Genomic DNA, 25,434 nt, shown 5'->3' with positions numbered 1-25,434 from the left:
TTTTCCCCAAGTGTTCAGCTGATCTCAGCTGGCCTTTCACCAATCTCCCCATCAAGCTCATCTGCACACTAATCTCCTCTCTCAGTTCATCCATCCTCCTTCTACCCACCATCTACACTCCCACAATCTTCCTGACCCAGTTGTTCTCGCAGACCTGCAGCCTCTCTGTCAGTGCCACTGTCTCCAAGCCTTAAAGGTAGGCTGGCGTCACCATAATATCTGCCATTATCCCCCTCCATCCTCCTCCCCACGTTCGCACACACGTGAATCTTCCTCCACACCTCTGCTTCCAACATACCATCCCCAGTCACTGTTCCTCACAGATACTCAAACCTATTTCCCTGTCTGATCTCCTTCCCCTCTAACCTGATATTCATTTCTTTTCTCTGCTACCCAACCCACATCACCTGAGACTTCTCCATACTCATCCTCAGCCCATGCTTCCCAAATGCCTCTTTCCATTCTACAAATCCTTCCTGCATCTCCCACCTATTCACCACAACAGACATCATCCTCATACAACATCCTCCCCAGAATACCCCTCATATTTACCTTCCTGCTTTCAAGCTCCATCACCATGATAAACATGAGTGGGCTGAGAGTGCTTCCCTGCATCAAACTGATGTTCACACTGAACTCCTCAGACATTCCAGGACAAAACAAAACTCTTGCGTTCGTTCCATTGTAATCCCTTCCACCAACCTCACCTCTGCTTCCTTCACTCCCATCCATCTCAATGTCACCATCACCATCTCTCTTGAGACAGTGTCATCGGCCTTCTCCAGGTCCACAAATCCCAATGCCATTTCACCTTGCACTTCCAACCTCCACTCCACCAACCGTCTCAGCATGAACATCTCATCCATCATCCCTTACCCTTTTCTAACCCCCAATTGCTCTTCACCGATCTGCCTCTCCATGCTCTTCCTTATCCTCATGTCCAGAATCCTCTCCAATACCTTCATGACATGACTCGGCAGTGTAATGCCCTTATATTTCCCCGGATATTGAACATCACACTTCCTCTTCTATATCAGCACAATTAACCCAAGTCCTCCAATCCTCCGGAATCGAACCCTCTCTCGTATATACATTAATCAGCCTCTTCGTCCGACTGACTCCGACTTCTCCCCCAGCAACTATCATCTCTATATGCACATCGTCAACGCCTGGCGCTCTTCATTTCTTCATCCTCTTTACTGCTGTCTACACGTCCTCCGTGATCTCCACTAAATCCACTTTCCCCTCTACATAACACAGTAGCTCCAGCTTGCTGATGCTTCCCCCCTATTTCAACACCTCCTTGAAACAACCTTCCAATTGCAATACCTTCAATACTGCCCCCTCTCTCTCACAAGCCTCTCCACCTCCATCCTTTATCAACATCCCCTGCTCCCTCCCTGTCCTTCCTATCCTCATCCCCATCACAATTTATAGATAATCTTCTTCCACACCATTTATTATTTTCCAAGTATGTTGGACATAATTTCGACATTCAGATATTTGCCAAATAAAATAATCCTTTTTTTCTATTCGCAAAATATTTGTAAAGGTATTTTATAATATTATATTACCTTTGATGAAATTGATCAGTTGGAGTTGACATATATGTATTTTGCCTATTCTTCCGATTAATTGATATCAGTAAAGCTTTTGTAACCAAAGTACTTTTCTATAATTTGGTATTTTTCAATAATTTGAGAGTTCCATAATTTGGTATTTTTCTTAAATTTGAGTGTTCTATAATTTGAGAATTCCATAATTTGGTATTTTTCTTAAATTTGAGTGTTCTATAATTTGGTATTTTTCTATATTTTGAGTTTCATAATTTGGTATTTTTCTATAATTTGAGTGTTCCATAATTTGGTATTTTTCTATAATTTGAGTGTTCCATAACTTGGTATTTTTCCTTAATTTGAGTGTTCCATAATTTGGTATTTTTGGCTGCTCTTAGAGTACCCTTATTCTGGACATTTCCATCTGTCTGTCTGTCCGCGAAACTTTGGTCAAGCCTAGGGGCTAAACCACTCAACCGATTCCAATGAAATTTGGTAGGTAGGACCAATATTTCTGGGAATCATGTGCTTTCGAATATGGGACCCCGGGCCCTAGCAACGGCATAGCAACGCCCCTTTAAAGTGATCAAAAAAAAAATCGAAAAATCGAAGCTTAGAGTTCTGTGCGCAATCTATCTAGCTCCCTTCATGCCAATTTGCAGCCTTAACAAAAAATATTTGTAGGAGGAGATAGGTTTTGGGGGAGTACATGTCGAACATTTCAGAAACGGTTAATTGCGAATATCTCTAAGAGAAAGAGTGTGATTTTGATGAAACTTGGGTGAAATGTGTACAATGTGGCTAGCATGTACACAAAAATGAATGGTTGCTATTCACACCTCCGTTGCTTAGCAACAGCTAAAATACTTTATCGTACATCGTACACTTATTGTGGACTGTACAAAAAAAATTCAATACCTCCGAAACTGGACCTCTGAGGGATCTGTTTTTTTGTGCCCAAGGAGAATGTCTTACAGCATCATATAAAAAAATAAAATCTTTAGCGAATAGAGAAATGGAATTACCAGGGCTGCCATTTGTTAGAGTCTCTTTGGAAACATGCCTGAAATTTCACAAGGCAGGTTTCTGGGCACAAACTAAGAGGGCTGTGATAATCATATTTATTGTGCTAAATTGATTGATAGCATGTACATGAATATTGGCAAGTCGCGTCGGCCAGCTTTCCATCGAGAGTGAGCAGCCATGTCGCCTACCGGCTTGTTCTATATTTTCAATGTTCCATAATTTGTTATTTTTCAATAATTTGAGTGTTCCCTATTTTGGTATTTTCAATAATGTGAGTGTCCCATAATTTTGTACTTTTCAATAATTTGAGTGTTTCATAATTTGGTATTTTTCTATATTTTGAGTTTCATAATTTGGTATTTTTCTATCATTTGAGTGTTCCATAATTTAGTATTTTTCTATCATTTGAGTGTTCCATAATTTGATATTTTTCTATCATTTGAGTGTTCCATAATTTCGTATTTTTCTATAATTTGAGTGTTACATAATTTGGTATTTTTCTATAGTTTGAGTGTTCCATAATTTGGTATTTTTCTATAATTTGAGTGTTCCATAATTTGGTATTTTTCTATAATTTGAGTGTTCCATAATTTGGTATTTTTCAATAATTTGAGTGTTCCATAATTTGGTATTTTTCAATAATTTGAGTGTTCCATAATTTGGTATTTTTCAATAATTTGAGTGTTCCATAATTTGGTATTTTTCAATAATTTGAGTGTTCCATATTTTGGTATTTTTCAATAATTTGAGTGTTCCATAATTTGGTATTTTTCAATAATTTGAGTGTTCCATAATTTGGTATTTTTCAATAATTTGAGTGTTCCATAATTTGATATTCTGCTTTAATTTGAGTGTTCCATAATTTGGTATTTTTCTATATTTTGAGTTCCATAATTTGGTATTTTTCAATAATTTGAGTGTCCCATAATTTGGTACTTTTCAATAATTTGAGTGTTCCATAATTTGAGTGTTTCATAATTTGGTATTTTTCCAATAATTTGAGTGTTCCATAATTTAGTATTTTTCTATATTTTGAGTGTTTCATAATTTGGAATTTTTCGATCTTTTGAGTGTTTCATAATTTGGTATTTTTCGATCATTTGAGTGTTCCATAATTTAGTATTTTTCTATAATTTGAGTGTTCCATAATTTGAATTACAACCAGTCGGTATGTTTTTGCTTCATGCATGTAACCCGGGCTATTTTTATTGTATTTTGGGCGTGATTGAGGCAGCTTTCAATTGCCCATACACCGCACAAATATGTATACGTGTCAAAAGAACATGTTGCCTGCTTGGAATAAGATCGCCTGTATGATGGGTACTCTGCTCGTGCGATATAACTTGTTGAACTCTTCAGTGTTGTCAGTTATTTGAAAAAAAGGCAATGTCAATTTTTACAAGGGGTGACAAGACAAACCCTGTGGTTTGATTGTTTGTACCATATCCTGATGCTGTGTGGACTGTGCTCCCCCACTGATGGACCCCTGGTAGCTTGTATCTGTCAATGCGTTTGAGCGTGCAGAGTAACTACTGAAATCTATCTGCCCAGGTTCTTCCCGACATATTTGTTCTTTGTTTATTTCACATGTCTTTCTACTTTTTCATCTTTCTCTTTATTCAAATTCTTGCTTTTTCTTTCCTTTTTCTTAATTTTCAGAGCGAAATGGAGACGGTTGATCCGCTGTAGCGACCCCAAACGGGAGTGAGCCGAAAGAAGAAGAAGAGAGGATGGGTTTGTGGGTGGAGGAGTTGCAGCTGAAACCCAAATCCTATGCAGGTTCCTCTTGATGACTCCATCTTTTCTCTTTTCTTATTTGGGTTCCTTCTGATTACTCCAATGCAGTATTTGGTCTTCCATTTGATTATATATTTGGGAACTTTCATGATACTGTATTTCAGGTCTAATTGATCATGGGTATGACCAAGTTGATCACAAAGAAATCCACAGCCATAGCAGATCCAATGTGGATAAATTCAAGGGTTCAACATGACCTTCTTCCCAAAATAAAAATAAAGGAATTAGCTTTTTAGGGAAACCATTGTCCATATTTATTACTTTAAAATAAATGCAAAAAAAAAAAAACATCATCCTTTCCTGAAAGGCTGTGTTTAATACAAAGTCGTCAAAGAACACTAATGTAGCAAATTGAATCACAACTGATGGACCATGAGATGGAATAATTCTTCGCTGCTGCTGGAAAAACACTGGGAACTCTATTGGCACTTACAAAAGGACAGTCACCGTTATTCGTTCCGAGGAAGATGTGACTACTCTAGTTAAAGGACAAGTAGTGCCTCCTAGTGGTGCGAATTAGCGCACTATAGCATTGGAAAGGAAAAGCAAAATTATCTTCCAGTGATTACACATTGATGCTCAGGGATGAGGGAATCAAATCAAATAATCAGTGAAACACCTCCTGATTCAATGCAACACTGTGAACCATTCAGGGCAACAGGGGTGTTAATAACAACACATTGTTGATCATGACTACCTTAAAAAATATATATATTTTAAACATATGATAACATTTATATTATTCTTCCCATTTAGCCATCATTGCATCTCTATTGCAACCTTTGAACATAAAACACACACACACTCACACACTCACACACTCACACACTCACACACTCACACACTCACACACTCACACACTCACACACTCACACACTCACACACTCACACACTGTACACAACGTAAGAGAGATGAACACAACAATCTACTATACACAGTAAGATAAGAAGGTTGAGGTTCATGGAGGAACAAGAAGAACACTTCAGGAGGTTTCAACTGATATAACAGGGCAGAAGTGATCAAGCTGACATCCAAACAGAAATTGTAAGAAAGGTGGTTCATGGCAAGAAGCTTGTGATGGGAATTGTAAAGAGCATGAGTGGAAATGGGAGATGATAATCGATGGCAATGAGCTGCAATTTTGAAATCGTGGAGGAAGGAACATGACTGGATAAACATAGGCAGGTGCTTCTACACTCTACAGACAAGAAAATAAAAATGAATGACAAAGGGACAGTTCCAGCATTTAATAGTTGACAAGACTGTCAAGGTGAGCGTTGCCAGATGAAAACACTCACATGGTGGAGCTGGAGAGCTGAAAATGCAAGGGGAAACAAGATCAGAGGAAAGATGGTATAAATCACGGCAATGGAGGTTATAACTACAACACAAAGTTGATCATCACCGTGTGTTGTAATTATACCAACTGCAAACATCCTGGCTTGTTACAAGACCAACCACTGTACATTGCAAAAGCAGTAGACCACATGCAACCTGTGATGCTGATGTTTTACAGAGCCTTTACCTCCACCAGCGAAGAGATCACCTGCTGGAACGCCCTTCCACAAGGGAGAACAATACTCCATTGTGCACGGAAAGTATGCTTTATACTCTCGACAGAAGCTCTGCAGAACCAAGAAATGATTTTCCCAATGTATAATGCTCCATCTCCACCTGGCTTGGAATGTGGTGTCCCCAGGAAAGATCACAACTGAAAGTGAAGCAGAAGAGATCAGAGGATTGAACGTATTCCAGAGGTTTATAAATCAAAGAAATAGAGGTAGAGCTATGCAGAAAGAAGTTTTGAGGATGTGTGCCTTACCTGGAAAAAAAAAGTCATGTTCCAGGTGTATTCCACCCAGTTTTTAATCTTTTTGAGGTCTGATGGTGAAGAATCCAGTCGCTGCTAATCTGTCACCGGGACGAGGAATGTCTTGGAGATGATGTTAAATAATTAAAATGGTAAAGAGAATTTAAGGAAACAGAGAGGTCATTAGCAGAAACAAAGAAGTACTCGACCCAAGATGTGAATTGGACCCAAGACGAGAACGCTGGGAAACATAGTCTGGGGGCTGGTCAGCTTTCAGAGGTGGAGCTTTTCATGAAGAGACATCAAGATCTACACTTTTGTATGTGTGGGAGACGTCGCCCACCCAGGCGTGGGAGACGTCGCCCACCCAGGCGTGGGAGACGTCGCCCACCCAGGCGTGGGAGACGTCGCCCACCCAGGCGTGGGAGACGTCGCCCACCCAGGCGTGGGAGACGTCGCCCACCCAGGCGTGGGAGACGTCGCCCACCCAGGCGTGGGAGACGTCGCCCACCCAGGCGTGGGAGACGTCGCCCACCCAGGCGTGGGAGACGTCGCCCACCCAGGCGTGGGAGACGTCGCCCACCCAGGCGTGGGAGACGTCGCCCACCCAGGCGTGGGAGACGTCGCCCACCCAGGCGTGGGAGACGTCGCCCACCCAGGCGTGGGAGACGTCGCCCACCCAGGCGTGGGAGACGTCGCCCACCCAGGCGTGGGAGACGTCGCCCACCCAGGCGTGGGAGACGTCGCCCACCCAGGCGTGGGAGACGTCGCCCACCCAGGCGTGGGAGACGTCGCCCACCCAGGCGAGGGAGACGTCGCCCACCCAGGCGAGGGAGACGTCGCCCACCCAGGCGAGGGAGACGTCGCCCACCCAGGCGAGGGAGACGTCGCCCACCCAGGCGAGGGAGACGTCGCCCACCCAGGCGAGGGAGACGTCGCCCACCCAGGCGAGGGAGACGTCGCCCACTTAGGCATGAAGACAACTTCAAATTCCAAGGGCAGAAAGGATGGTAATTGTTTATTTGGGTGTGAGACTGTGTCAAAGACAAATAATATATCCTGATACCACCTGCTTCTTATTTCGAGTTTAAAGGCCCGGTCACACCTTGACGTTTTAGCCAACGTATGCCGATTTTTGAATTTTTTTTCTAAAACGCTGGCACATGTTGAATACGTTATGGGTAAGTTTTGATAACATTGAAAGCACGCTGGCATACGTCGTAGTACGTTGCCATACGTCGTTGTACGTTGGCTTTAAACGTTGTACTTTTCGGTTGTCCTCAAATTTTTTCATGCTTGAAATTTCACGACGTATGCCGGCGTATGACTCACACATTCCGCTACGCTGGCCACAAGTTGTAGGCACGGTCTGCGATCGTTGACAGACGTCAACACATGCTACTTGTAAGTTAATCATAAGTTGAGACACGCCGAGGTAGTGTTTAGAGTACCCGAAACTTATTTCCTACCTATGATTAACGTGTTGTTGGCACGTTACGCGATCGTTGCCACACGTCGACAGACGTTACTTTTAAGTTACTCATAGGCTGAAAGACGTCGGTATAATGGATCGTCCTTGCGTCAGCGTCCACGGCCACGGCCAGGACATTTATTTGCAGCATTCTTCAAACTTTTCTTCGGCATGACGAGGATGTTCACACTTCGATGTCTAGCTTGGCTATGATTCCAATTGTCCGTCGGCAGCGTCTATTTAAAATAGTCGAGTTTGAGCGTTTTAACACGTTCAGAAGAAACGTTTCAAATTTCCAAACCCCAGCGTCAAAAACAAAAAACAACAAAAAAAAACAAAGGCGAGTGACAGCAATTTAAATCGTTCATTGTAAACAATGAAACTAGCTGAGTGGTACCGTTTAAAAGTCGTTGAGTGTAAAAAAAATCCAATTGTTGAGCGCAAGCGTCTACTTTCAATAGTGGAGATGCAGCCATTTAAATCGTTGAGTGGCAGCCTATGGACCTACCCGTGGACACGCGGACGCAAGGACGATCCATCAAAACCCACACCCTCCCCCTCACACCCACCTACTACTGCCAACATGAACAAACTACTACTAATACTCATACTAATACTGATACTGATACTGTTACTGCTGACATGGACATCGACTCAAAAAGGACTCGAAAACACTGTTGGGTTCCCCTTTTATGAACACCATTTTTATATACCAATTCCCAAAACCGCTGGGAACAAGTCTTTATATGGCAGTTGTAACCTAGAAACACGTTCATTTATTTTTTTTGTCGACCGGAAGACGTCATTGGAATACGTCTACATACGTCGATGTGTGTTGGGGCTACGTAAAGAATTGGTTCAAAGCACGTCAAACACAAGTTAGAAATAAGTTTCGCGCAAAAAAGACATTACTGCGACGTGTTTCGACTTATGAGTAGCTTATAAGTAGCCTTTGTGGACGTGTGTAAGCGTCCACATATCGTGTGTAAAACTTATCCTCATCGCATGCGAACGTGTGTCATACGTTCGAGTACGTCGAGTACGTCGTAAAATTTTGAACATGTTCAAAATTTCTTGACGTACTCTACTTACTACGACTTATGATAGCGTATTTAGCGTTCTACTCGCGCATACCAAACTTACCCATACCGTATTCGACGTGCCCCAACGTTTTAGACACACTTTTTGTTACGTCGGCATACGCTGGCAAGATCGCCATGGTGTGACCGCGATTTTGACCCTTCCATTTCTACGGCAGTTATGATTCGAATCGTTGTGCGTCAGCCTTTTAATAGGCTACGCCACGACATCGTCGGCGATGCGTGCAACGCGCTATGCCTGAGTTAGACTATCGTTGGGCATCGGTTGTGTAGGCCGACAACAGGTTCAGCATTCGTTGGTATAAGTTATCTATAACACAACGAAACGTTCTGTGTAGTTACCAATGCGTTATACATAAGACCAAGTCGCTATGAATACGTCCGAATCTTTAAAAAAAAAACATCAAAAGTTCAACGTAAGCCAGCGTTTTACATAAATTTTAACACGTTGCCATCGCTGGCTAAAACGTCAAGGTGTGACCGGGCCTTAAAGAGAAGGACATGCTGAAAAGAACAGACAGCAGGCAAAATTCAAGTTCGACAGAATGTTTTCAGAACAGAGTCAGTGATTCTATCAGGGACTGTCATCAAGTTAACATCAAGGTTACTCACTGTCATTAATTATTTGAGTGCTGAGGTGATATCTTGTGTTCAGTGTGATGTTAATTCTAATATTCATACTTATGATAGGATATGGAACAAATCATGTATTGTACATACAGTAGTAACATTGGCCTTGCACCTTCGGTGGGCAATTTAATGTGATCATATTTCCACATCGTGATATGTTTTCAGGAACACATTGTACACCTGAAAAAAATTGGAAAACACTATAACCATGTTTGGCCTTGCTGGACCAGACTGGAGAGTTTTTGTTGTTATAAAACGCAAAAAAAAATGTTAAATTTATAAATGGTGACCATTTTTTTTTCTGGACACACTGAACACCTGAAAATTATTTTTGGGACATACTGTAATCATATTTTGCCTTGCTGGACCACACTGTAAAGCTTTTGTGATGTAAAATGCCAAGTGAGCAAATTTGAAGTTTTCATCACATAATATATGAGGCGCCGCGAGGAGGAGTGATGTAAAGGACGCATCGGCCATTTTGGAGTTAATGCCATATAGCACTATTTTAACCCTTACCCTATCATCTGAGCTTATCATCATCATATCATTTAAAAATGTCACTTATATCACTCCTCCTCGTGGGGCCTCATATATATATATATATATATATATATATATATATATATATATATATATATATATATATATATATATATATATATATATATATCTTCTTCTTTCGGCTGCTCCCGTTAGGGGTCGCCACAGCGGATCACCCGTATGATCCGCATAGTGATTTGGCACATGTTTTACGCCGGATGCCCTTCCTGACGCAACCCTGGTCGCCTCTTACGACACAGGGATATGGTACACCTATTTTAACCGGGGTATACACCGGCCCAGTACACTGGTACTCATTTCGCCGACCTCGGAAGGATGACAGGCTGAGTCAACCCCCTGGTGTATTAATTCAGTGACCCAACGGGGCTTGAACTCAGGACCTTTTGGATCCCAAGCCACTGCCCTAACCACTGCGCCAACACACCAGGCTATATATATATATATATATATATATATATATATATATATATATATATATATATATATATATATATATATATATATATATATATATATATATATATATATATATATATATATATATATATATATATATATATATATATATATATTGTTGTGGGCCGGGGGGACCAGCGAGAAGACCACGAGGTGGGGGAAGCTATGTCGGTTCCTACCAGACTCCCCGGAATTGTAGTCCGTCGCACACGGATAATTTTGTGACGCAGTGGGTTGCTTAACCGAACGTGGACGCCAATAACTCAACCGCGTGACCTTGAGTCCTCCCGTCTATGGGTTAATCGGGTTACCTAATTAATCACGTGGTTTAATTACCGGGGAACACGCCCTCGGTACGCCTTGGCCGAACCGGATCACTCTACCGGATCGGATGCAGCCGAGTGACACTGCCAAGGATGTACCAGCTAAAAGGAATGGATCGTTGGGAATAAAGTCCCAGAGAAGCAAGGATTCGGACCATGCTTGATCAATGGAAGAAAATACAAAAACGAGCAGGGAACATTCCTCATAATGATTTATTTACAATCAACTTACAAAAGGGGACACAGAGCAGACTTAACGCGAAAATAATAACAAAAAATAACAATAACGGTCTTACTTAGGCAGACAGGTGCCATTACAAACACATACGCGCACACACACAGACACAGAAAACCCGATGAAGAGGGAGTTTAGAACCAGGAATTGGGCACCGTAAAGGAGAAGCTTGAGTCGAGAAGGGGCAGAGTGCGAGGGTGGAGTAGTAAGCGGGACCAAGTAGGCGGATGAGGTCGAAGTCATGTGGGCGGAGACGAGGAGGTGGAGTCCAGGCAGCAGGAGGCGGGTCGTGGCAGTGTCGATGAGGCGAGGCGAGAGAGAGGCGGAGAAACTCAAAAAGCAAGAGAGAGACGGAGGGACTTCTCCGACCTTTATAGGATTTGCAACTCGGGGGGAGGGGCCACCCTGAATCGTAACGTCATCACCTGAATTGGGCGCTCCGATTGGCCCTGACCCCTCACGTGGCCCGCCAGCTTGGGCCGGAAACCACCCCACTTCATTTCCGGCAAGGCCATCTCAAACAGCGGCAATATTGCGCTCCGACCCCACAAGATGACATGAATCGCCCATACCGAAATTGGCACGCGAATCATCCTGCAAAAACCTCCGGGCGACTGGTCGAGGATCCCGCATGCCCGCTCGGGTGTTCGACTAGGGTCGATCAACACGCTCGTTCCGCGCGTGCCAACGTGGCCCGCACTGTACATTCCCTTGCTCGATCGCAGCTTCGCTGAAGGAAGAGACGAGAAGACGTTCACCATCCATGGAGAATCCACTGCTGCCAGCAAGGGCCGAAGGTACATAATCATGGATAAATCCGTGCACGTCTCACTGGCGGTGTACGTGTCTGCTTTCTAGCACATTCCATACAGTGCGTGCGGTTCCGCCATTACGCACATGGCCAGCGCTTGCGTTCACACGACTCCGCTAGCATGTGCGCGGGGTGAACACCAATATGTGTCGGATAGTGAGGTTGAAAAGGAACAAGCCACTTATACCCGCACACTCGTATCCCGCCCAACATGGCATGGAGTCGGCTTTATCGGCCTCCGTATGGGTTTCATGCAGCGTGGGCGTCGTGCTGGCTGTGTTTCCCGTACCGTGAAAAACACCATTCGTGCAACCTCTTTAGAGGTATTTATTCACATGCCTTTTTAATGCAACCGGCAATCTTCCCCAGACCATCGGAAGCTGAGTCAACAACCCCGCACTGCCAAGCGCACATCACTCGCCGCACACGCAGGGCTTAGGGCTCGCCCGGGAACGAGGACCTCTGTGCAGCAGTTTCCTCACTGCGGCGCCACACGCACTGATTTACATGAGGCCCCACCTTACAGTGAAGGTGCACGTGGCTGATTTACCTCAGGAATAAGGGGATGAAATGAAGAAGAAAATGATTTAAGCAACCCAAGCTGTGAGATAATCACAACACACTCCCTTGTTTTCCCACTAAACAAAAGGAAGGGGACTATCTACATGTATAATAATGGAATAACTGTCTTGGGACACCTATCTGTTGTATGCATGCGGTTCCGAGAACCGCAACAACATCTATATGTATATATATATATGTTTATATATTTATATATATATATATATATATATATATATATATATATATATATATATATATATTGTGACGTTCACGGGACTTGAACAGTCCCGCTAACGTAGAATGAGCCGAAACGATGGAGGCGGTTTATCCTCTACAACCCAAAGATGGCGGTTCCAATCGCTCTACCGCAAACGGGACGAGGAAGGTGGCACGAGTCGCTTTTCACTGAGTTGATAACGTTTATTTCTCTAACCAGACTCGGCAAGAAGAGGGATCCGGGGCGATTCGACGGGATGGTGGTGTGGGTTCGGACGTGGGGAAAACACAAACAACTCCAATGGATATACCAATCTCAAACCCTCTAAGGCACCAGGTACACACACACACACACACACACACACACACACACACACACACACACACACACACACACACACACACACACACACACACACACACACACACACACACACACACACAAAACGTAGCTGGTCCTGGTGGTCAGGCTGGCCCGTGGTGTGGACGCAACAGTCCCTGGATTGGCGTCAGACGAGCTGGCGTTGCGCTCGTCAGGGGCAGGAGACACCGTGGTGCTGTCGACCTCCTGGTCTTGGCCCAAGTCCGCTCACAGCCGCCAGGGAACCAGTTCTGGCGCCAAGTTGCGAGCAGGAGAGGGAAGCAGGTCCGCCCGCCGTTCGACCCCGTACTCCGAGCCAGCAGAACCCCAGAGCCAACCGAGGTGAGGCACGAGGCTCAGCAAGGCTACAAGACACGATCAAAACCAGGATCGAATCAGCCGAACAACACAGCACGCTCCCAGCACAACAACCTCCACCAAAACAGTCTTTCTGTCCCGATCTTCTTCTTCTTCCTTTTCGACCCCGAACATAACCTTTTTATCCTCCCGTCCTTGTCACTTCCAATCGAGCCGTTTTATTGGCCCTGCGCCGTCGCCTTCCGCCAATCGTGATCACGGGGCGGAGCCATCTGCAGCACTGTCCTGCGATCACGGCAAGCCTCCAGGGACTACTAAAAGAGGTTTACGCAGACACACTTACCCTATCCCGTATCCCTATCTAATTACGTGACAATTATCATTTCCCCCTTGAAGAAATGGACATTTACTAGACAACTTATCACCACTGAATTGCTACTTATTACATCGAGATCCTGGTACACTCGAACAGCATGGCATACCTAATTAAACATCCTAATTACCCTTTGAATGCATACCCCCCCCTCAAACGTAACACTGCCCCCTCCTCTGGTACCGCAGCTCCTGCAAGGTATATCACAGGCGCTACTGTACCAGCCTTAACACTTACTGACTCGCACCTAATTAACCTAACGAAATAAAGTAGGAGGGCAATGGGCAACGAGTCGCAGCTAACTTACCTATCCTGCTTAATGTACTACATTAAGTACCCCCTTATGTACCCCCTTATGTACCTACATGTACCCCCTTATGGCCTTATCCTCACCTAAACAATCATTCCTTTTTTTTAATTTTATTTTATTTTATTTTATCACTTGAGAGCACTGAGCAAAGTTGCACTCCATCCTCTGGATCATCGCTCTTGCCCAACACTCTTCCAGTGATCTGGGGAGGGGAAACAACAGGTTCCACAAAAACACAACACATACTTTACATTCCTACTCTAAGCCTTAACGACACTATTCACGGGATATTTACACTTGACCGCGTCCCCCAGTGGATGCTAATGGACCCAGCGTTACCTGGGGAGCCAATTTTCAAATTTGCTTGCCCCAAAATTATGCGGACCTCATGCCCTTGCTGCACATGTCAAGTTGTGCGGGATCGAGTGGGACTCACACATCTTCACAACACTCACACCATGGTCATCATCACATTTCTAGGTCATGGTCCCCATTTTAATGATGCAGGCTGAATTCCGTCATGGCCGTGGGGTGGGTTACCACAAGATGATGGGGGCATCTCAGGTGCAACCATGCCCACAGGTAAGCTTTAGTCCAACCCGGACGTTTCTCCGCCCCCGCTCCCTTTGATTCCCACCCCCCTGGTAGCCATCAGCTCTCACCCCGTACAACACACTGGAAGGGGTCTCACTGGCTCCTCTGGCCTTCCTGGGTCGCCAAGGTCTTACCCGCCTTGGTCGCCCAACCAGACCCTCTCCCAGTTGCCTCCAGACACGGTCACCGTTAGCCACCAGGGGTGAATCTCCTTGAAGGGGGTCGCAATTCCCGCTCACCGTGAGCTTCAGCAATCCCTGTGGACAAGCACATCATCCCCACCCACAAAACCCACATGACTCCCCCACCCCATCGGCCTTACATGTGACACCTGCATTTCTAACACTTCACCGACCATGACCTTCCCTGTTACCACACCATCTCCAATAAAAAAATCAATGTGTGCACCATACATTTCACTTCTTAACTTAAAACAACTCACACCACTTCTCACCCGATCCACGCACCAGCCATTGGACAGCCACTCGTGCCCGCTTTGTTACCAATTACCCATTGTCCCTATTGTCACTCTAAAACCCAGCAGCACTTACAAACCCATGCCAATTTTTCCACAATTCACTTTTTTCACCAAAGGAGGGCACTTCGCCACAATCTCAGCAGCCGTGCATGGCCGTATATGCTCAGCCCAATCTAGTCTCCCCGACCCCCGACAGTGATCTCCGGATCCGACCTATGAAAGGGCATCTCGGATAGACCTGGCGGTTCAGCAGGAGGATTCACCCTCTCCGAGTCTAAAAGTCTATTGGAGGGTCCCTCCATCGCCGGGTACCAGCAATATCGTTGCATGTATCCTCTTCGCCCGCACCGGAAACAACTCCCCATAAAAGGCCCCCGTGAGTATCGGTGAAATGTCTCTTCCGGTTCCGGACCCCCTCGGCCATAATTGAATTGCTCTATTGGCTGGGCTGGACCCCGCCGCTTTGGCGCACTAACTACCGGATTACCCTTTATCAAACTTGACTTTCTGGCAAATTTCCTGAAACATTTGGGTAATGCCAATTTCTCCCAGCCCCCTCCCTGATCCTGGATCTCCGCCTGTCGGATCGTCACCGATGGCCTCTCTGGAACCCGACCCGGCCGACTCCACGAGGCCAGCCTGGCCGCGCACTCGGCCGCTCGGTGAACGGTGGGTGGATCCTGTAACTCCACTAGAGCTCGGACCTCAGGGTCAGGAAGAGCAGCTAAAAAATTCTCGAGTGCCAGTCTGTCCCACGCCTCCACTGTAAGGTCCCGATACGCGATCCTGACTGATTGATAAATGTCCTGTGCCAGCTCCTGCACTGTCTCACCCGGCTTTAATCTGCGATGCTGGAGCTGGGCCCACACCAGATCACAGTTCGCTGCAAACCCAAACCGACGGCTCAACGCCTCGCAAATGTGGGAGCTGGTCAACATCCCCTCTGCGATCACGTTTAACACATCTGCGGCTGGTCCCCGCAACGTTGCCACCAAATTTCCTGTACGTTCCCGCTCATTCCACCCGTTTAGTCGGGAAATACACTCAAATTGCGTCAGAAAAGCTTCAAGGCTCCCTGACCCGTCAAAATTTACCAGGGGAATCACTTTTACGGTGGCCCGCTTCTCAGTTTCTCCCTTGTCCGAATCCAGCCCAGGGATCAAACACCCTTGTGGCTGCGTATCCAATTTCGGAGCCCACTGTGGCCAAAGATGTTTTGTGGTGAGGGTCTCATGGGTCAATTTTGCCGCCTGTTCCAAACGTTGAATGGACCGATTTACCTCTTCCCGCAGGATCTTCTGGGCCCACACAACCTCCTCCAAGGCTCCGTCATGAGTTTGTAGCTGCTCCTCGACCAACCCGGACACTCTACTTACAAAAGACGGCTCTACCAGGCCTTTATCCAAGACTTCATCTTGGCTCAAATTTTATCATGTTCGTCCAAACGAGCCTCCAATCCTTTTACCTCCTCCGCCAAATTCATCGCTTGCTTCCTCAGCTCTCCCCACTCTTCAACTTGCAGCTGCATACGAGCATCCACACAGGCACGATGACGTTCCAGGCTTTAATCCACTTTATCAACCCGAATGTTCGTTGCATCAATTTTATCTACCAATTTTTTCCGCATATTTTCCCCCTCCAATGTAATTTCTACCTTTGTTTCCTCCAATCTATTCTCGAATTTACTTTGTATTTCCCCCAATTGAACATCCACACACTCCTGCATCTCAGTTTTCATTTTCTCCATCTTTTCCCCCAATTCATCCCTCATTAAATCAATCCGTGCACCCAACTGTTGACCCATTACGCCCAATTGATCTGTCATTTCTGCCATTTGTGCCCCCTGTGCCGTCATTTCTGCCCTCTGTGTCACGAATTGATTTTCCATTTGTGCCGTCATTTCTGCCATTTGTGCCCCCTGTGCCGTCATTTTTGCCCCCTGTGCTGTAATTGCACTCATTAAACGTTCCAACATTGTCCAGATAGTCATCGTGCCGGTTTCCGGCGCTGCCGGCTCCGTTACGGGCGATGAAGCACGGTCCACGCTCGGAATGGGGGAGGTTCCAACCCTACCCCCGTCTCTCCCTTCTTCCCCCGACTCGCTGCCAGACACGTGGCCTTCCTCCTCAAGCATCTGCACATCCACCATGGTGCACAAAGTCCCGTTTGCCACCAATTAATTTTAATTTGAAAAATCCCGCCAAAATTTTCCCGCGCTCGCGCTTTCTGTAGTAGTTTTATATTCCAATTCGTGGCGAGATTTCAGTTCTGGTATATTCTGCCGATACCAAATATAATTTAGAGGGGTTCGAACATCCCACTTCTGACACCAATGTGATGTTCACGGGACATGAACAGTCCCGCTAATGTAGAATGAGCCGAAACGATGGAGGCGGTTTATCCTCTACAACCCAAAGATGGCGGTTCCAATCGCTCTACCGCAAACGGGACGAGGAAGGTGGCACGAGTCGCTTTTCACTGAGTTGATAACGTTTATTTCTCTAACCAGACTCGGCAAGAAGAGGGATCCGGGGCGATTCGACGGGATGGTGGTGTGGGTTCGGACGTGGGGAAAACACAAACAACTCCAATGGATATACCAATCTCAAACCCTCTAAGGCACCAGGTACACACACACACACACACACACACACACACACACACACACACACACACACACACACACACACACACACACACACACACACAACGTAGCTGGTCCTGGTGGTCAGGCTGGCCCGTGGTGTGGACGCAACAGTCCCTGGATTGGTGTCGGACGAGCTGGCGGTGCGCTCGTCAGGGGCAGGAGACACCGTGGTGCTGTCGAGCTCCTGGTCTTGGCCCAAGTCCGCTCACAGCCGCCAGGGAACCAGTTCTGGCACCAAGTTGCGAGCAGGAGAGGGAAGCAGGTCCGCCCGCTGTTCGACCCCGTACTCCGAGCCAACCGAGGTGAGGCACGAGGCTCAGCAAGGCTACAAGACACGATCAAAACCAGGATCGAATCAGCCCAACAACACAGCACGCTCCCAGCACAACAACCTCCACCAAAACAGTCTTTCTGTCCCGATCTTCTTCTTCTTCCTTTTCGACCCCGAACAGAACCTTTTTATCCTCCCGTCCTCGTCACTTCCAATCGAGCCGTTTTATTGGCCCTGCGCCGTCGCCTTCCGCCAATCGTGATCACGAGGCGGAGCCATCTGCAGCACTGTCCTGCGACGTCACGGCAAGCCTCCAGGGACTACTAAAAGAGGTTTACGCAGACACACTTACCCTATCCCGTATCCCTATCTAATTACGTGACAATTATCATTTCCCCCTTGAAGAAATGGACATTTACTAGACAACTTATCACCACTGAATTGCTACTTATTACATCGAGATCCTGGTACACTCGAACAGCATGGCATACCTAATTAAACATCCTAATTACCCTTTGAATGCATACCCCCCCTCAAACGTAACAATATATATATATATATATATATATATATATATATATATATATATATATATATATATATATGTATATATATATATATATATACACACGAGCGGTCAAAAGCTTTAGAACACCCCCATTTTTCCAGTTTTTACTGAAATTTAATCAGTTCAAGTCCAGTGAATAACCTGAAATGGTACAACGCTAAACGGTAAACTGCCAGAGGTTAAAAAAAAAGTTTAGGTGACCAAAAACTGAAAAATAATGCAAATATCAGAGTTGTTAAAAAAGGCCCTTTTCAGGGAACAACTAATGGGTTAGCAACTGCAGCTGTTCTGCAGCAATGGAAGTAAATTAAGCCTTGAAAGTTGATGCAAACTTCCTACAGGTGTCCCAACTTTTGTTGATAAGTTACAAACCCTCTGTCTGTGTAAAAAGCAGTGTTGTCACAGACTCCATTGTTACACCCTCTGAAGCATTACTTGGACAATATTGCACTGCAGGAAGTAGTATATTGCAATCATAATGGCGACAAAAAGACAATTAATGAAGGAAGACAGACAGACCAATATAACCCTTAAAAGTGTAGTGTTTCCTTCAGAGAAATTGCAAAGCAAGCCAAGGTGTCAGTGAGTACAGTTTCCAACACCATCAAAAGGCACTTGGAAACTGGAGGAAACTCTGACAGGAAGAGGTCTGGCAGACCCAAAGCCACAACACAATCAGAAGACTAGTTTCTGAGAGTCAACAACTTGCGTGATAGGCGGCTCACAGGACAGCAGCTTCAATCACAGCTTAACACTGGTCAAAGTAAGGAAGTCTCAGTTTCAACTGTGAAGAGAAGACTTCAAGCTGCAGGTTTGACAGGTTGAGTGGCAGTAAGAAAGCCATTGCTAAGATGGCAAAATAAGAAAAAGGCTTGCCTGGGCCATGAAGCACCGCCAGTGGACTACTGAAAACTGGAAGAAGGTCTTATGGACCGATTAATCAAAATTTGAAATCTTCGGTTCATCACGCAGGGTTTTTGTACGCCATCGAGTAGGAGAAAGGATGGTTCCTCAGTGTGTGACACCAACTGTTAAATATGGAGGAGGAAGCGCGATGATCTGGGGCTTTTTGGCTGGATCCAGAGTCAGGGACTTGCACAGAGTGACTGGCACCCTGAACCAAAAGGGCAACCACAGCATTTTGCAGCACCATGCAATACCCTCTGGTCCACACCTAGTTGGTCAGGGGTTCATCCAACAGCAAGATAACGAACCAAAATATATCTCCAGGCTTTGTCAGAACTACCTTCGAAGAAAAAAACAAGACGGTAGGCTTCAAATCATGGAATGGCCAGCACAGTCTCCAGACGTAAACCCCATCGAGCTGGTTTGAGATGAACTGGACAGAAGGGTGAAAGCAAAGCAACCTACAAGTGCAACACATTTGTGGGAACTTCTGCAACAGTGTTGGGAAGAACTTTCTGAGCAATATTTGATTTCCATTGTGGAAAGAATGCCACAGGTATGTTCGGCTGTTATATCTGCAAAAGGTGGCTACTTTGATGAGTCAAAAATTTAGATTAAAGTTTGTTCAACAAAACGATTCCATTATTTCTTTTTTATCTGCAATTGTTTATTTGTTCTGCACTTTAATTTCAGTTTAACTTTTAATAAAAGCCTTCAAATATTAATCATGACTATTTTCCTTGAAATGACAACATACCTTGTTCAGTTTTCAATGTGTTGTTTTAGTTCCAGGGAATGTGTTGTTGTTTTATGGAACATAGTTCCAGGGAGCTTACGGGATGGCACGTCGCCCATCCATCAGTCTATCCGTCCGTCCACACATATTTGCAACTTCTTCTCTGAAACTACACACACGGTTTTGATGAAACATTACCGCAACATTCATCACCATGTATGCACCAAAGTTTGTTCATGGCATTTAAAAAAAAAACCCAAAAAAAACAAGCAGTCATGGGACTTACTTATGTAAGTAAGACTTACGAAATCATGAACTTGACCTCTGACCTTGTCTTATAAAAGCTGTCTCTCAAGAAGGTAGCGACACAAACCAGAAGTTTCTACGATGATTCTGTACCAAACCTCTCATAAAACATCCTATTTTTACCAGAATTTCGACAACCGAGTATTAAGCATACTTGGCCATTACCAAAAGTGAAAACAGGATTGAAATTGACTTTAAAATGAGCGCGTAATGCCGTGTGTTACAATCCCCCTCGTTAGCATTATCTTCAGTTAAGCCTCAGACACGACACCTGACATAAATATCATAAAACATCTGATATTTACCAGAATTTTGACAACCAAGTGTTAAGCATACTTAACCGTTACCAAAAGTGAAAACAGAATTGCGACCCGAGTTAAAACGAACTCATAGCGTCGACCGAAGCAAAAATCTCCATTTCTCCACGCAATTATTTAATATTATTTTATCAAAGTCACAAAACCGTAATATTCGGCCATCCACCAACAATTTTTACATAATTCCACAGCTTAGCGAGTCAGGCATGCAACGATAACCTTTATTGGGTTAAAAGAAATGACTTTTAAACACAATCTTTATCGAAAACGCCGTCAGCGCACACATGCAAAACCTTTACGTGACTCAGCGCCGCGTCTGCTCGAGCGCACTGCACCACGTGATGAGCCGTGACGCGGCGAATGAAATATTTTTTATACAATCTTCAAACGTCTCCAAAACATCCGATTTTTACCAGAATTTCGACAACCGAGTGTTAAGCGTCCTAAGCGATCGCAAAAACCGAAGACAAAATTAAAATCGAAGTTAAAACGAATTCGTAACATCGACTGAAGCAAAAATACTCCATTTTTCCACATGAATTTACGGAATTATGTTTCACCTCACTGTGACCTTGACCTTTGACCAATTTTGACCAAAATCTAATCAGTGCTAGCCATCGTCCTCCTGAACCACTTGGTGTAATTTGACATTGGTAGCTTCTTCCGTTCTCGAGTTATCGTGCCTACAAACAAACACACAAACAGAGGACGGAAGTCATCAATATACTTACGAAATCTTTAGATTTCGTAAGTAACAATTGGGCCCTAAGGGGGTCTATGGGGGTTGCCCCTCAAAATATATATTTGCTTTTTTTCTCTGAAACTACACACACAATTTGGATGAAACTTGACCACAACCTTTATCACCCATGATATACCAAAGTTTGTTCACAGCATTAAAAAAAATTCCATAGGTGTTTAATTTCTCCTCCATTACATATGTGTGGGTCATCCATGCCTACCAGTGGTTCCCTGGTTATCCGATCCAGCCGCTACGAGGTGAGCTCCCAGGGGTATTGCCCCTATGTTTGGAATCTATAGCATAAAATAATCTGTCTGTTTATCTGTTTGTCATGCTATAATGTGAGAATGAATTAACAGATTTCAATGAAACTGATGACGGTGGATTCAGGAAACTCCCAGGAAGGTTTGTGATGCAAAGAATAATAATTTTTTTAAAGGAAAGGAAGGTTTGTGTTTTGGTACATGGCCACACGTGGCGAAACTGAAAATGCCAACTTGTGAGGCTGGTTATCCCCGCATGGAGGGCAGGATCTCTCAGAAATCCTTTTTTTCCTTGCCCCATGGATTATCCATCACAGCGATGCCGAGGAAATGAAAAGGCCAAATTGGAAGGAGTGCTCGAGATATGAGAAATCAGAGAGCGCATAGGGATGGGGAGAGTTTGTTTCCTGGCATGACCCGTGCCTAATACAGCGACAAGTCCACACATCTAATGTCCATCAGAAACAATTCAGACTAATCATTGTATTCCGGCCTGGCGAAGAAAGAGCAGTGCAACACCAGGCCAAGGTAGATGGAACATAGAGAATCCGCCAAACTGAGGCAATGCTGAAGGCCATTTTTCTGTACACTAGGTCTCCAAGACCTAAAACACCTTCCTCCGTGGGAAGGTCAGGATATCAGGGCACAGCCAATGTTTCTCACTCCAAGAGACCTTCACCAACATCTTTTGTATTTTTGACAAGAACAGTTCAGGAGGGGGGGGGGAGGGGAGGGACAGCTTTCATCCTGTGCCACAGCAAAGAAGCTGCCAAATTGTTGATAACCTCTACAAGAAAGCAAGGTCAGTAAACCTTTCCATTTTTAAAGCTTCCACTTCAGGGCATAATCTTGGCCTTCACAATTATTTCCTTGTACTTACAGTCAAGTCACCAATAAAAACACCGAGGTACTTTATACCATTCAAAGAAGAAGCAAGTTGGTTTGGAAGTGTTGGCAAGGGGGGCTGGACATGGGCCCACCCACACCACCTGGCACTTATCCCAATTGACCATTTTTTTTTTTTTTTTTTGTATACCTTGGTCGAGGCTCGTATGAGAGCGAACACACAACTCACAGCAAGGAGGCATGAGACAAGAGGGGCGGAAGTGGAAGGGACAAAACATTGGGGAACAGACACAGGTGAACTGTGGAAGGGACATTAAAGGATGGACATTAAAGATGGACATTAAAGGGACTTTCAGGAAGGAAAGCAGGAGAATTGAAGGAAGTGGGCTTGGGTGGATTATCGGGGGTAGAAAAGATCGAGGATTTGGATGGGGGAAGATAAGAGGTGGTGGTGAACAGCTGTTTTGAAAGCCTGGAGGGAAGAATGGGAAAGAATAGAGTGAGGAAGTTTATTCCAAAGGCGGGAAAAAAGAGGAATGAAAGAGTGAAGATGAGCAGTGATTCGTGATTTTGGTAGTTTTACCAGAAGGGGGTTGTTGGCGGACCTTGAGCGCCCTGTGGAAATGTGGTTGGGACAAATCGCAGAGAGAGCAGGGGGGGCAAGGCTGGAGAGGAGTCGGTAGAAGACAGAAAGACCACCGACCAACCTGCGGTGATTGAGTGAGAGGCCCAAAGACTCAGCTTCATTGCGGGAGATGCCAATGATCTTAAAAGCCCTGGTTTCGACAGCGTGAAGCCGAGAAAGGTGGGAGGCAGGAGCACCAGCCCAGAGGGGAGAGCAGTACTCCATCAGGCTACGGACACAAGCTTTGTAAGTGGTCAGGAGCTCAAGAGGGCCGAGGAAGGACTTTGCACGACGGAGGATTCCCAGTCGGCGACTGGCTTTTGAGGCAATGTTGGAAATGTGACTTTCCCAGGAAAGGTCATGGCAGATAGTGAGACCCAGAAGCTTGAAAGAAAAGACTTCTTCCAGAGGATCGTTGAGAAAGTGGATGGGGGGGGGGGGGTTTGTAAACGGTCCTTTCGAAGAGACATAGTGAGAGTGTGAGATTTGTCTGGATTGAAAGACATGTTCCACGTGTTGGACCAGTTTGTGATTTTATCCAGATCTGCAGTGAGCGAAGAAGCTGCTGCTTGCCGGTCTGAGGGATGACAGATGGTACGGCAGAGGGTGGAGTCATCGGCAAAGAGAAATAGAGGATTTTCCAGAGAGTCCGAGAGACCATGGCTGAAAAGGCTGCATTGCAGTCATCAATATAATCGATGAGTTTATGTAGAGCCAGTGATTTTCCATTTCAAAAAGTGCCTTTTCCATTCCTTATCCCATTTCTAATAATGAAATTCCATTTCGTGTTAATAGCAAAAAATAGTAAAATAAATAAATAAAAATCAGCATTTATTTCTGTACTTGCTTTGGAAAAAAGATAACGTTTCTCAAGTCCACACATCCAAAACCCTCCATGGCACCCATGAGAAGTGTGTTTTGCAATCAGAACGACAATCATGGGGAATAACGAAATTATAAACCGCAGGTGGGAGAAATGTCGAAATCGGATTGATGGAACATGGCACCAAAGTCATCTCGACGATACAACACCCGCTCCCTATGGGAGAGACAAGGGGGGTGTGGGGGGAGTGGGAATCTTTAAGTTGGAGGTGACAATCCCAACTTAGTAGAACACACACACACACACACACACACACACACACACACACACACACACACACACACACACACACACACACACACACACACACACACACACACACACACACACACACACACACACACACACACACACACACACACACACACACACACATACACACACTACAACCAGCAAGTGTCAATGGATTCCTTCCCACAAACAGACAAACATTATGTTTCATTGCTTTGCCTCCCACCATCCCTCACATCTATGAAGACTACACTTTTCATTATACTAGAACAGATAATTGGGGTATTTTGGAATGATTTGTGAAACTTCCGGAAGTTTGAACTTTTTTGGGGGGCGATAACATCCACTTTTCAACTTATTCTATCCTGGGGTGAGGGAGTGCATTAGCAGGTGTGATATAATTCATACACGTTCACATAAGAGTAAAAATCTAAGTTGGAGGTAGCCATCCCAAATTAGTGGAACATTTCCGTGCACATCCAGAGTACAACCGTCTCAGATCCACCTGTTTAACAATGCATACACCGTAGTCAAGAAAAACAACACAACACAACACACTTCACTAAACAAACAACACACAAAACACACACACACACACACAAGCAAATAGTGGGAGATGCGTGAGCTGAGGGTTCAGGGGGGGGGGGGGGGGGGTGGAGAGAAGCTGAGAGTTCAATGGCGGTGGGGGGGGGTAAGGTGGAGAGAAGGATGGTGGGGACTTGGCCACAGTGGCATGGGGAAGGGCTATGCAGTGAAGCCGGAGCTCAAAATACGGCGTAGCATCGGGAGCCCAGCAGTGGAGACAAAGTGTGATGGAGGGAGGGGATGCGGGCCAACCCTAATGGGGGGCCTGGAGTGGATCTGGCCTATGGCCATGGACAGGGTGAGATCTACAAAACAGAGGGGGTGAGAACAGGAATGGCGGATGATAATGAGCTGGAAGAGGAGGGAGAATGGCAGAATGGAGGAGAGGAAGAAGACGAGGATGATGAAGAGCAGAATAGATTGGAATAGGAATTGGCAAACAAAGTGAAGAGATCATCAAACAAAGACCAACTACTGCATTCGAGTCATCAGAATGAACTCGAATAAGTAAAGA

The 25,434-nt window shown here is 45.1% G+C and overlaps 1 protein-coding gene across 1 annotated transcript in view; it reads left to right on the top strand.

Moving 5' to 3' along the window:
• LOC147022337 (arf-GAP with GTPase, ANK repeat and PH domain-containing protein 1-like) overlaps positions 1-25,434 on the top strand; it is a 185,509-nt gene continuing 160,075 nt past the window's right edge. Inside the window, exons 1-2 of the mRNA XM_085893112.1 lie at positions 1-196; positions 4,242-4,361. Coding sequence (XP_085749238.1) covers positions 4,313-4,361 — 49 coding nt within the window. The 5' untranslated portion in view covers positions 1-196; positions 4,242-4,312. The remainder of the gene's footprint in view (positions 197-4,241; positions 4,362-25,434) is intronic.

This window comes from Eptatretus burgeri, chromosome 8, assembly GCF_056783735.1.
Source record: "Eptatretus burgeri isolate ZD-2024b chromosome 8, Ebu_testis_v1, whole genome shotgun sequence".
NCBI classification, from domain to species: domain Eukaryota; kingdom Metazoa; phylum Chordata; class Myxini; order Myxiniformes; family Myxinidae; genus Eptatretus; species Eptatretus burgeri.
Note: the sequence above shows the minus strand (reverse complement) of the source record. Positions and strands in the feature narration are given on the sequence as shown.